At 31.0% G+C, this 13951-nt stretch overlaps 1 protein-coding gene across 1 annotated transcript; it reads left to right on the forward strand.

Moving 5' to 3' along the window:
* Positions 1 to 8635: 8635 nt before the first annotated feature.
* Positions 8636 to 12845, forward strand: LOC122580073 (ACT domain-containing protein ACR8). The gene is given in 10 exon segments (XM_043752343.1): positions 8636 to 8758; positions 8815 to 8860; positions 8943 to 9041; positions 9044 to 9062; positions 9175 to 9210; positions 9213 to 9235; positions 9392 to 9603; positions 9605 to 9929; positions 10036 to 10140; positions 12438 to 12845. Coding segments are annotated over 10 exon segments (1311 nt in total). The 5' UTR covers positions 8636 to 8669; the 3' UTR covers positions 12795 to 12845.
* The last annotated feature ends 1106 nt before the right edge of the window (positions 12846 to 13951 follow it).

Raw genomic sequence — 13951 nt, forward strand, 5'->3', positions numbered from 1 at the left:
ATAAAAAGAAAAAACCCTTTTGTAGTTGATCGGAACTTCTTTTTTTGTTGCCGTACATGAGTTATATTATAGATTACAAATAAAACAAAAAAAATGTAAATTAATTATTTTTAATTTGGGTGAAATTATAAGTTGGTGATGAAAAACCAAAAAGTGTAAATTATTAATTTTTAAGTGTGTATTGGTGATGGAAAACCAAAAAGTATAATTAATTATTTTTAAATTGGGTTAAAGTGTAATTTGATGATGGAAAAAAAGTGTAAGTTAATTATTTTTAAATTGTATTAAAAAGTGTAAATTGGTGATGAGAAACCAAAAACTGTAAATTAATTGTTTTAAATTGGGTTATAGTGTAAATTGGTGATAGAAAAACAAAAAGTGTAAATTAATTTAAATTAATATTAAAAAAATTAAATAATTAATATGAATGAGGGATTAGGCTAAAGGAGAGAGATTAAGGGTGCTAAGTGTACCTCCAACCCTCTCTCTTTTAGTTAGATTAACAAATAAAAAACAACCACTCCCATGCTAATGAGTATTTAATTTACTAATTAATATGATAAAAAAAAAAAAGAAATAATAATAATTTGATAAAAATAAATACATGAAAACGGAGGGTTTCAGGATGACTTGTGTAGAAAGAAATTAAAACACGAAATGAAAACAAAAACAAAAAGAAAGATACACGCGAGTTATTGTAATCAAATTATGATCAATATACTCGGTGGAACAGTGGTGAATGGGTATAGTCTTGACGAGGGAATATTAGAGGCATGGTCTTTATTACAATTTATTCGTTTATCAAACCATGATGACTCTTGGATATGGAATCTACCTCGTCATGATGTTTTCCGTGCTTGTCAACTCCGATTGTGTCTTGAACATGCTCTTCGCGTCTTCTCCCTTGTGGTGTCGACACATTAACACGTTTTGGCGCCTAAAAAAGTTGAACAATTTTTTAGTCTTATTAAAGGAAATCTTTTGATTAATTTCAAACTACTGTTAATCAATAAAGATTTTTTAGTAAATTTGGTGACGCCTTTAATCATATACTATAACTAGCTAATCAACCCGTGTTCAACCCAGGTTATTTAATTAAATTTTAAGACAAAAAAAGATGCGTAAAAATTAAAAATATACACAAGTTTTGTCTTGCGCATAAAAAAACTTGAAGCAAGTTACAGGTAATAAACCAAAATACATCAATAAAAACCTTGCCTAAATGAAGTCTTCTACAGGCTTCTACCCATAAGGATCAAGTCTTGTTCACTCAAATTAATATAATCGTAAGATTTTGTGGTTAATACCTTTTAGTAAAACCTTACATGGAGTCGTGTTACAGGGGAAATGTAACAAGGTTAAGACATAATATGCACCAGGAAATTTTAAGGTTCAAACTATACGCTTTTAATCATGTGTCGATAGACATTTCCATGGAACTTGTGTTGAAATTAAGAGATTATTTCATAATACTCTGAATGAAACTAAAAACATTGTATTAATGAAAATATGAACCTTTTTTTCAATTAAAATCTTACCAAAATAGTGGAACAAATAAAATACATCATATGTGAAGAAATATGGTTGTACATTTACCCCATTCAAATCTCGTACTTACATTTAACAATTTGGCCTTTTAGAAATCATCAAATCAGAAGATGAGTAAATAAAGGACTTGAATAATGAATTATAAGTTAAATTAGTCCCCCCATGTGCATAGAAAGGATAGGAACAGTTTTGAGAGCTTCTGGTGGTTCAGGATTTCTGGACTTGGGGGTCATAAATCATGCATGTTAACTCAGGTCTTCCGCGACCATATTAAATTTTGTCTCTACAATAGCAATACCCTCTAATTTGGATAGTTAATGGAGAGAATGATGCTTTTAGTCCTTCCATTTCAGTTTACTCATAGAAACCAGCGACTCTTGTAACCCTTGCTAATCGATCATCTTAATTAAGCACTCTTAGGCCTGTTGGCTCATTATCTTGACGTACTGCAGCAGGGCATAACTTTAACTCCTTATATTCAATATCAATACGTCAACCTAAGGTGCATCTAGATCGTACCAGCCAAAGTTGAATGCTTTATCTGCAGTTAAAAGATTGTGGTCAGGCTAATTAAAAATAGTTCATTAAGTTTCCACATGTTGGGTTAAACTGAAGATTTAAACACAGAAATGAACACAATATTAGAGGTTTTATACACTAAAAGAATGCCATATGAAACTTTCAACCCGTTTAGCCTATTTCCTTTTGAGCGGTGATGTTAGATGTCTGAGATAGTTGAGTTGAAATTCACATATTTATCAATCAGCTCTGAGGTTCCAACCACCAATAGGCTGGTTACCAAATGGTTTTATCAAGTTAGGCAAAAGACATATGCAGTCAAACAAACTCGACCTCTTCTAAAAACTGACCCTATTTTACCCGAAACTTTCAACTCGACCGGTTACCTTAACTTCATGGTAGTACTTTATGGGAGCTTTCAACTGAAGCACTGTTGGTTCATGCAAAAATATCTGCTCAGCAGCATAGTAGAGCTCTCCAACCTCGTAAGAATCAAGAAAGAACCTCCTGTTAACAGGAGGTTTCCAGTTCCAGGGCCTAAGCAAAGTAGATATAACCTGCAAATAGATCAATTACTGTTATTCACGGTCACAGAAATCTTAACGTTTTTGACCTTTTAACACACTCACCGCTATAACTACTTGCGTGGCAAATTGGGTGGGTCAGGCATATTGGTTTACAGGTTTAACCGGATTTCAGTTGAAATAGGCCATTTTTATTACAACATAAAATGAACTGGGTTAACCCATTATATAACTTTTTTTTTCTTTTGAATAATTAAAGACTTAATTAGCATTAAAATTTCAAACAAAACCTAGAAGGTTGCGTCCATAATAGACTTTAGATACATCTCAGACCGTTCGACCCAACTAACCCATTTATTTGATTAGGCCTGTTTAAAATAATAAAGAACACAAAAACTAAATTGAGCAGTATACGATTAATCGTACCTAATGAGCTCACACTTCTTATGTCACCCTTGTGGTGACTTTTGCCTAGTGAACTTTTTGGCAGAATATGCCATGTCATCTTGTAAAGGTATCATTTGCCTACTCTCATTTTCAAATTGATCGAAAGACAACTGGCTCACCAATCCACCAAGATTACCTACAGACTCTTTAGCAACCACAACCTGCAGTATATTGGCAACATTAGAGGTGGCAATTCGGACCGCATTAACTTTCATAAAGTTAATCCAACCCAAAATAATTATCCTACACAAGAAATTAGGAAGTAAGGGTGTACATTTAATATGGTTTCTAGTTAAGCAGAATGCCACTTTTATCCTTATCTTTCTTTCATCCATCCCCTATACTAACATTGATGATGAGTATAATAATGGGTAGAATGGGGAACTTGGTTAACTATACCTACGCATTCTTGGATGTAGACAACTATTTTAGGACAAAACTAAATTTAAAAAGTGGACAATAAATCTAGGAAGAATGGATGTAGAAAATGGGCAAGAAGTGTTTACTGATCAGCCAAATTCTCCCATTTAGCCACCTCTAAACATCTTTTGTAGCCTAGAGGATATTATAATGCAAAACAAAATTGAAGGTATAGTTTACGGCAAGTAATGCCAAATTTAAGTCAATTCCACAACCAACTTCGAATACTAACACATACATTATTGATGATATTGCTAATCATAAAAAATGGCCCCTACACTATTACTGTTGTATTCCCCTTTTTATTAAAAAAAAAAGAAGAAGAAAAGTTACATAGCGAAAGGACAATGAATATTCTGGTATCCACATATATTGGTTTGAGTTTAGAGAGAAGGGACGTGTTATAGGTTGTAGCTACTATTACTCTATCAGATAAAGATGCAATATTTTTGCTATGCACATATATTGGTTTGATTGTAGTGAACAATTGAAGAAAAATCTTTTTTGTGATGAAAAAAGATTTCTCCATCATGTGTTAACACTCGCACCAATTCTTCAAACAACTTATCATCGAGGAAAAATCCAATGACATACCAATCCAAACAACAAAATTAATTGACAATGAATCCACAGCCAAGAACCTATTTCACATTTTAGTTCGGCATATAATATAAGCCAATGGATTAAAAGTTACATTACACAAACAATGTCTAGACTTGCTAAGAAGGAAAAGATAGAAAATGTACTTAATGATGAAGTTTGAGTGATAATTAACAGATTCGTAAGCTCTATGGCATTTATAACTTTACTAAGTGGGATCACTACATTGTTTGTGATGCTATACTTAAAACCCTATTGGCATAAACCGTAAATAATGATTAACATTTGAATAAATCAATTCCTCAAAAATTATCAAACAATCTTTATAACACTAAATGAACAAATATAAGTAAAAAACTTGCTAATCGTTATTGAAAATTTATAAGTGTTGCAATTTACGAACTTACATTGACAGAACACCCAAATCGCTTGTTTTCAAAAATTAGGATAACAGTCATCTTCTTCCTTCAACCATCCTGAAATCTTTGTCATACCCTTTCGTATCTTCAGAATCCAACTACAGGTAAAACATCTAACAATAAATTGTATATAATAAAATCAAAAATCCTAAAATAATCACTCGCAAAAATAACACACAAAATAAGAATATAAACAAATATCAAAAACATTATTAAGCAAATATAACAAAAAATGAAAATATCAATTCCATACATAAGGGAGAAATTAGCGGAAAAATAAATTACTTTATATATATATATATATATATATATATAAGAACCCTACAAATTAAACATAAAAAAGCACTTAATCAAAAGGAGGAATTGGGCACCTGAAATAGATTCAGTAATCTTTCCCTCTAACAGTATCATCCAAAACAGTAAACACCTAAAAACGTCAGCAGTGTACAATCTTAAAACGAATCCTTGTAAGTGGAAGTGACCCAAATAAAAATCCATGAAAGTTGTATGAATGTAAACAATCCATGAAAGCTGATTGTTGACGTAACCTTTTTATTCATAATCCCTTTTATCCATAATTAGGTTTTTTATCTTGATATTATTTAGTTTTTCGGGAGGTTTGCTTTTAATTTCTCCCTCCTGTTTGGGAATAATGCTAATAAAGGTCAGGCTGCCACTTGGCAGATTTTTAGAAGGGATTAATGTTAAAAGAACCTTGTTTTATTAAGAAGGGAGATTTTTCTTATAAGTAAAGATATGAAAATTTTGTTATTACTACAGCTTATCATCCGTTTAATAATACTTACTTTGTAAGTGTCCAATCTGTAGTTTTATAAATTTTTTTTGAACATTCAAAAAACGATTTTATTGATGTTAACTCTAACGAGAAGCTAGGAATTACATACAAAGATCAAAGAGTACAAAGTAATAAAACTAAACAGTGAAGTTTTTCCAGTGAGTCCATGAGAGGTTAGGGATGGACGATCTATTATAAAGCCATAAGAAACTAGTCCTACCTTTTGAGTTCTTTGTAGGCAAATCTAAAGAAAGGTTGTTTATTGGAGAAAATAGCATCATTCCTCATTTTCCATAGAATCCAGTAGTAGGCTAAGACGACAGTGTGAATGAGTTTATGTCTTTGGGGATTAAAGCTGATGGTTCTGTGGTAATCCATAAGTTCACGAAGATCTTGTGGTTTCTGCTGAGGGGTGCGACACCAGCTCTGAAGAAAGCTCCATAAGGTATCAGCAAAGTTGCAGTTGAAAAATAAGTGTCGAACGGTTTCTGTGAAGTAATTGCATAGTGGACACGTGGTTGATGGTTTTGGGATGTTCCTGATTTGAAGTTGATCCGAGGTGGGGATTCGTTTCATCTTTATGCGCCATCCAAGGATATTGACTTTAAGTGGAGCGGACTTGTTCCAAGGGAAAACCCAAGGTTTGGGACCATAAGGCAGATTTTGGAGTTTTACCCGTAAGGATTTAACTGTGAAACCTTGTGAAACGTCTAAACTCCACTTCCAGGAATCGGCTGTCTCTGAGTGGGTAGTGGGATGTACCTGGGAGAGCATGGCTTGAAATTGATGAAGTTCTGTCGAGGTAGACGGAGGGCGAATCCAGTTCCATTCCCAATGAGAAAATCTACCTCTATCGGTGCAACGGTCTTTTACTAAGCAGCTTTTGTATCTCTCTATTTTGAATAGTTTAGGGTATTGCAAACAGAGTGGAGATGAGCCTGACCATGTATCGATCCAGAATCATAAAGTATGCCCATTACCTAGTGTACCTATGATTAAAGACTCCAAAGCAATACCAAAGTGGCTGAGGTGAGGGTTTAAATTCGCAATGGATTTCCAAATTCCCATAATATTGGATTTTACAGGAATGGGGAACGGCTTCAAATTTTTAGATTTTCTGCTTATAAAGTTAATTTACTAATATCATTAACAGTGTATAATCATCAAATGATCATAATTAAAAAACAAAATCGTTTAACATTTGACAAATTTCTCAATGCGTTTGTGATAATTAATTTTTCGGTTATAGATCGAGTTTAACGTGATTTTTAACCTGTTATTTTATTGTAATTGAATTTATGTTTTCTTTTGTTTGAACATCTTGTCAAGGCATTGTATTAATAAAAGAACGAAATGCTTTTTTGGTCCCCGTGTTATCACACCAATTGCAATTTTGGTCCAAACATTTGCAAAGTGGCGATTCTGGTGCCACAAATGGAAAAGTTTCGCAATTTTGGTCCTTTTTTAACTTTCCGTCCATATGTCTCCGTTTGTCGACCCACGTGCGTGTCACGTGCAGGGTAGATTCGTCCATTTAATGCTTTTGGACCAGATTTGCAACTAATAACATAAACCCCACCCCTTTATATAACCTTTTCCCCCAATTATCTTAACCTATTTTTATTTCAATCGCATACATAACAAGTTAAATCAAAAAAACTTATGATGCAGACAAATCCCAAACAACTTTTGATTCAAAATCCTGAAAAATCACAAATAGATATATACAAATCTGTGTAAAATATATATATTCTATATATAAATTTAAATTATAATTATTTGGGTATCACTTATACAATCATTTTTCTTGACATAAATCTCCCAAGTTTTGTCATCTTCATATATATCTTCATCCCATTACTTTTCATTCTTCATCATCAACATGAATGATCTAGTATATGTGTATAGATATATAATACTCACCAGCCCACTCCTTGATTTCAATTCGTCGTTAATCATCATCACACCCCACTCTCTCTTCATGCTCTCGTATATTAAAGAGAGAAAAAACAAGAAGGGCTTAGTCCCCTTTTTTTTTGGCTTATCCTCTACGGCCCCCAACACCAACAGTCTTCATATAATTAACATAGCCTTTCTTATGGAGGTTGTGATGGTGGTTCGTGTGGCGGCCGACGATGGTGATTGGAGTAGATGGAAGCCTTCATGGTTCAACAGATCTACGGTGGCAAATCTGAAAGGCAACGATGGTGGCGGTATATTTTGTCGCGATGATGGATCTGAAGATCGATGGCACCAGCAGCGGATTTGACGGTAACAACGGTGGATTCGAAGGAAGACTGCGGCGATGGTGAAAATCGGAAGTGATGGTGCATCTTTGTTGTAACAGTAGTATTACTCTCCACCATTAAGTATTAATTATTGTATTTTTGTACAGTTTTTTTCTATTTGTTTTTGAATAACTGCTAGATTTTAGGAGAGAGATTTGTTATAAAGTTTGATGAGGTATAAATATATGTTTTTTTTGTAAATTAAGATGATGATGTTATCTACATATATGATGATGATGATGATGATGATGTTATTTACATCTTGTATAGAGGTATAGATCTGGTAAATAGGTATAGTTTTGGGTGATTCATGATTGATGAAAAATCTGGCAAATATTTATTATTTATTTTTGTTTTTAATTTTATTTTTATTAATGTTTCAACTAGTGAAAAAGATAATTGCAAGAATGATCCATGTACATGTAAAAAGACATAATAACCCATCACATGCCTGGCACATATAGTCACTAACGGTGAAAAAGAAACGGAAAGTTGAAAAAGGACCAAAATTGCGAAACTTTTTCATTTGTGGCACCAGAATCGCCACTTTGCAAATGTTTGGACCAAAATTGCAAATGGTGTGATAACACAGAGACCAAAAATGCAATTCGTTCTTAATAAAATCTCAGAAATTAAGAAAAAATAATAATATTTTTAGATTCGGATAGAGCGCGTGAGTAAAGGACATGTAACGCTTGTCCGTGCGTACTTAAAGTGTAATGTAAAATATAATTATTATTATTACTATTATTATAAATTCTTAAATAAATGAATTATTAAGGAAAGAAAAGAAAAGAAAAACTAACTGATATAAGTTCCATCCAAAAAAAACAATAATGATAGTAATATATAACACCAAAAGTAGCGAGAGAGAATGGCTGGCGTTTTAGTCGATAAATTAACTGGGAATTAGTGGCGGGTTACGTACAGAGCGATCGAGCTGTAAATCTAGCTTGCTGTGTCTTTCTTTGTTGAAATCGTTGTTACTACGTATTTCTTTTGTTTTCATTAGTATAATTACTATATATATATATATATTATATATATATATTTATATTTGAAGGAAAGAAGGAAGGAAATCAAGTAAGAAAATAGACGAGATATTGTGATGATGATGCAGATGGAGAGATCAAGCAGCAGCAGGCCGCCTTATTTGGATGAATTTGAGAAACTTCTTGTTCGAATCAACACCCCAAGGTTAATTTGCTAATACGATATATAATATTAATTGGATATGGACTAATTAATTACAGGGTCATGATCGATAATGCTGGTTGTCTAAACGCCACCCTCGTCATGGTAACTTTTTTTTTTTTCCTTGGTTTAAACTACATTCACCTGATTATTTAATTAACCATTAATTATTATGGGCCGGGGGTAGATTGATAGTGCAAGAAAAGACGGAATACTTGTAGAGGCGGTTCAAGTTCTAAGCGATCTCAATCTTGTAATTAAAAAAGGTTATGTTTCTTCTGATGGAATTAAAGGTGGAACATGGATGGTACCTTTCTTTTCTTTTCTTCTTAACATTATTATTTGTTATTACTATTCTATGGTAAATATTTTATTATTTGTAACTGATTTTTAATTTATTGATCTACACGTACATGCAGTCTTCCATGTTACTAATTTGGATGGTAACAAATTAACAGCATCATTACCTGCATTCAACAGGTAATTATTTCTTCTTTCATTATTTATATATATAACGCTCTAATTAGTTATCCTTTGGTGTACGTAGTGTATATATATATATATGTTTCTAGTAAATAAATTTAATTAGTACTGTACTGGCCGGATTTATAGAACATATTGTTTGGTGTTTGGCAGTCACTGGGATCAATCCGCAACACAAGATGTAAATCATTAGATGGAATGACAGCAATTGAGGTAACCGGTAGCAACAGAGTTGGCCTTTTATCGGAGGTATTTGCAGTGCTATACGATCTCAAGTGTGATGTGGTAGAAGCCAAAGTATGGACACACAATGGTAGGATGGCGGCCCTCATTTACCTAAAAGAATCGATTATTGTGGGGGATTCTTCTAACAACATTGGAAGCTCGTTTAATTAGAAACGTCCTTCAAGGGGATAATACATCATCGGTTTCGATAGTAATGAAGGCAAGCAGTACTCATACAGAAAGACGGCTTCATGCATCAGATGATGGTGATGATGTCTGCAGATGAGAGATTTGTGTTCAAAATTGCTTGGAGAAAGGGTACTCTGTTGTGAACCTAAGTTGCAAGGATCGGCCGAAGCTGTTATTTGACGTGATTTGTACCTTGACAGATCTGCAATATGTAGTCTTTCATGCCACCATTGATACCACAGATGATGATGATAATGATGATCACGGTGCCTATCTGGTAATTAATGACCGGGCCCGCCTTAATAGTTACTGTAAATAAATACAAGTACTTAATAACTTGGCCAAATTAAGGAAGGAATTGAAGGTTTATAATTAATTTTCAGGAATTCTTTATTAGACACGCAGATGGAACCCCAATCAGCTCGGAAGCTGAAAAGCAACGGGTAACTCTTTGCTTGAGGGCTGCCATCCAAAGAAGAGCATCCCAGGTATTATAATTATTACTAGATTTTAGACCCGTGTCGGGTTTTACAACATTATTGATATAAGAATTAGTATATGAAACCCAAAAAAAAAAAAATACTTATACGTTAAATTTATAAATATACTCAAAAAGGATTTGAAATATTCAAATGTAAATAATAAATGATAAATCATGATGGTGTACCAGGGTTTCCTTTATACAAACTCTTCTAGAGAAACAATATCTTAATTTTAATTACATAATTGACCGATTTTCTTATTTATGTCTTGCAAAAAATTAATTTAATTCTCGTTTAAGTACAATAAAAGTAGGGTTTTCAATAATTTTGTGTGTTGTGATTTATTTGTAGGTTTCAGTTTATATAAAAAGAATATGTATCCTAAATATAATCTGATTGTAATTACTAATAACAACAATGAGTATCCTAATTATAGTCTGATTATAATTACGTACTAATAACAACAATATTATAATTAATTTGATTACAATTAATAATATAAAATAAAATGTTAATATAAATATGTAACCTCCCTAACTTTTTGCTATATTTTGTTATTAGATAGACATTATGTAATAAAGTATTAATTATTTTTAAACTGGGTTAAAAGTGTAAATTGGTGATGGACAACAAAAAAATGTAAATTAATTTAGACATGTGTTGATTTAACTAATTTTGAGAAATTAAGGGGGTGCTTGGTTAAATGTATTTAGGGGTGAGGAATGATAATGATAATAGAATACTATGCTTGGTTAGAAAAAAAGAGGTTAATTAATACCAAAAGTGGATAATAAGACATTATAGAGTAATTTGGGTTAATCAAAATCCATTACTCAGTTTTTGATTTCTCACCACTAACAACCTCCCAATTTTTCTCTCCACTCACCTCTACCAAATTAACCCCCTGTGCGATATTCTACTCTCATAATATAACTGTTATTATTAATGAATTATGGACATTATTATTTAATATTAAATTGATATATTTAATATTTAAAAAAAAATTATAACTCGTAGCAATGCTACTGATGCTCATCACCTAAACCTTTTTTTTTATTATTATTATTTACATATTTTTTTTAAATGTATATATCGAATTGTTATCATTTTTATATATTAATAGTAATTTTCTTACTTATATCTTATATATATAATATACATAAATAAATATTTACTAATATTATATTATTTTATTATTATATTGTATATAGGTGTAGATATATAAAACTACTACAGTTATATAATATAACTTTTACAAATTGTATATCTATAAATACATACAACTTGATATATAATATTAGTAACCAAGCAAGTTCAATATAATGGAATACTTTGATTGCATTACTTAGTATTCTCATTATGTTTTTCATTGCCATTACTCTATTTAAACCAAGCATCCCCTAAAAGTTGTGATTGGTCAATTGAGGTTAGGTCAGTTGTCTTTTAGTATATATAAAGAAAAGATAAAGATAAAGATTAAGATTACACCTACATTACTAATTACTTGTGTCTTCATTTTATTAATTAGATATATATATATATATATATATAATATACTAGTTTTAATACCCGTACGATGTATGGTAGTTATATAAATTGTATCAAAAAGAAATTCGAATATGTCTCATACATCATTCACTGATATGAATAAATTACGGTTAACGTAAACCGCTGATCGAAACTAAATTATAATAAAAACGGTAATGATAAATATAATATATGTTTATTTAGAGTTTATATTTACCTTAAATTTTTAGAATCACATCAAAAACGGAATTTGTAAGCATAGTGGATTATGGCAAATAGCTTTGTGATTTCAGATCGTAAACTCAAATTTTTAAGTCTTCATGTTAATAACTTATTATAAGTAATATAAATAATAAGAGTTAAATAATTGAGGGAAAAAATGACAATTTATTAATGGAAAAACGATTAATCAAATAAGGTTATTATGTCTTTAGTATTATTATTAATAAGCCAAGAGTTAGAGTTGAATTATAATTCTAATAAGGAAATTGAATGTGTTATTAATAAGTCAAGAGGTAGAGTTTAATTATAAGTCTAATAAGGAATTTGAATATATTTATAATTAAAAAAGCTAATTTAATAAAATAAATAAATTAAAAGGACGCGTGTCGATCAAGGATTACGCCACGTGTCGTTTTAAAAATATGTCAATCCTATTTTAGTTTATTGGTAGATATATATATTTTAACTAACTACTATAGTAATTATAAATTATTATTTTTTTGAGTAGGTAGTTCAATCATGTTGTGTTGTTATTAATTGTTTATTATTTGCAGGGTGTTCGACTTGAGCTATGCAAGGCGGATAAGCCAGGATTATTAGCAGAATTAACACGAACATCTAGAGAAAACGCCTTAAATGTGACACGTGTTGAGATATCTACAACAATGGGTACGGCAATGGGCGTATTCTACGTCACGGATGATTTAGGTAACAACGTGAGTTCAAAAATCATAGAATCAGTTCGACAAAGAATCGGGTCAGATTACCTAAGAGTAAAGGAACTGCCAATAGCATCACGCACCAAGAAGAAGAATCATGAAAAAGCAGCTGATGGGACCGTTTTGTTATCACTTGGAAGCTTGTTAAGAAAGAACCTTTACAACTTAGGGTGGATCAAGTCATATTCTTAAAAAACACACACAAAAGGGGGTGGGGGATTTTATTTAAATATTTGTTTAGGGAGGGTTTAGAATAGAATATATACTTTGCTCAAGAAGCGGGAGTGGAGGGAGGATAATGTTACTCGATATGTACATAATATAAAAATGGAAAAAAACATAGGATCTCTCGGCTATTTGTCGTTTAGAAATAGAAAGAAGAATAGATAAATTGCCTGGAGCAATTGGTGTAAATTTATACTCTTGTATATGTTTGTATAGAGTACCGCCGGTGATTTGACGGAGTAATTTATATATAAAAGTTACTTTTCAAAAAAATAAAAATACAAATGGAAAAAAAAATGTTATATCCTCGCAAAAATCTTCTTGATACCGTAACTACGTGGGTAATTAGTGGTTGTGACTTATATGTGATGGTTGGTATTAAGTAGCTCTTTTATTATTTTATATAAAATATTGGAGTATATTGTAAACGCAACAAATATCTCGTATCATGGACCAATCTTAATATTAATCTTAATATATAAAAAAAACAACTTATATAACCTCAATTAACAAATCATAACTCTCAATTTCACTAATTTAATTAAATTAGCATATGTCATGACATAAATTTTTTTTTTTTGTTTTCCATCATCAATTAATTTAAACTTTTAAACTCTTTTCTTAAAATAATAATTTTATTGAAATAAAATATATAAAATATAAAACTCATGTTTATCTCAAATATCAAACTAATTTAAAAATGAAAGAACTATCTTTATTATAAATAAAAAATCAACTTTGCTTACAATTAATCTTCATCCAACTATAGTTATAACTTATTAAATTATCATAGATTATATATATAAATAATATATTTACTGATAACAACTATATAATTTAAAACTTTCATTAAAAATGAATGACACAACAAAAACTACAAGAAGTTTCATTAATTATATTATTAAGAAAATAGTTACAACAACAAGTCCTGACATGATATTGATACGCGCACAAGTTAAACATTTTCATCAATGTTCGAGTATTACATTCTGTTAATTTGATTTTCATTACATTATTTACATATGAGTTTTTCGGGTTTTTTTTATATAATTTTAATTACATTCTTTATATTTGAATTTACTGATTTGATCTTTCACAGTTTTTCTTGCATAATATATGTTTAA

This window comes from Erigeron canadensis, chromosome 8, assembly GCF_010389155.1.
Source record: "Erigeron canadensis isolate Cc75 chromosome 8, C_canadensis_v1, whole genome shotgun sequence".
Lineage (NCBI taxonomy): Eukaryota > Viridiplantae > Streptophyta > Magnoliopsida > Asterales > Asteraceae > Erigeron > Erigeron canadensis.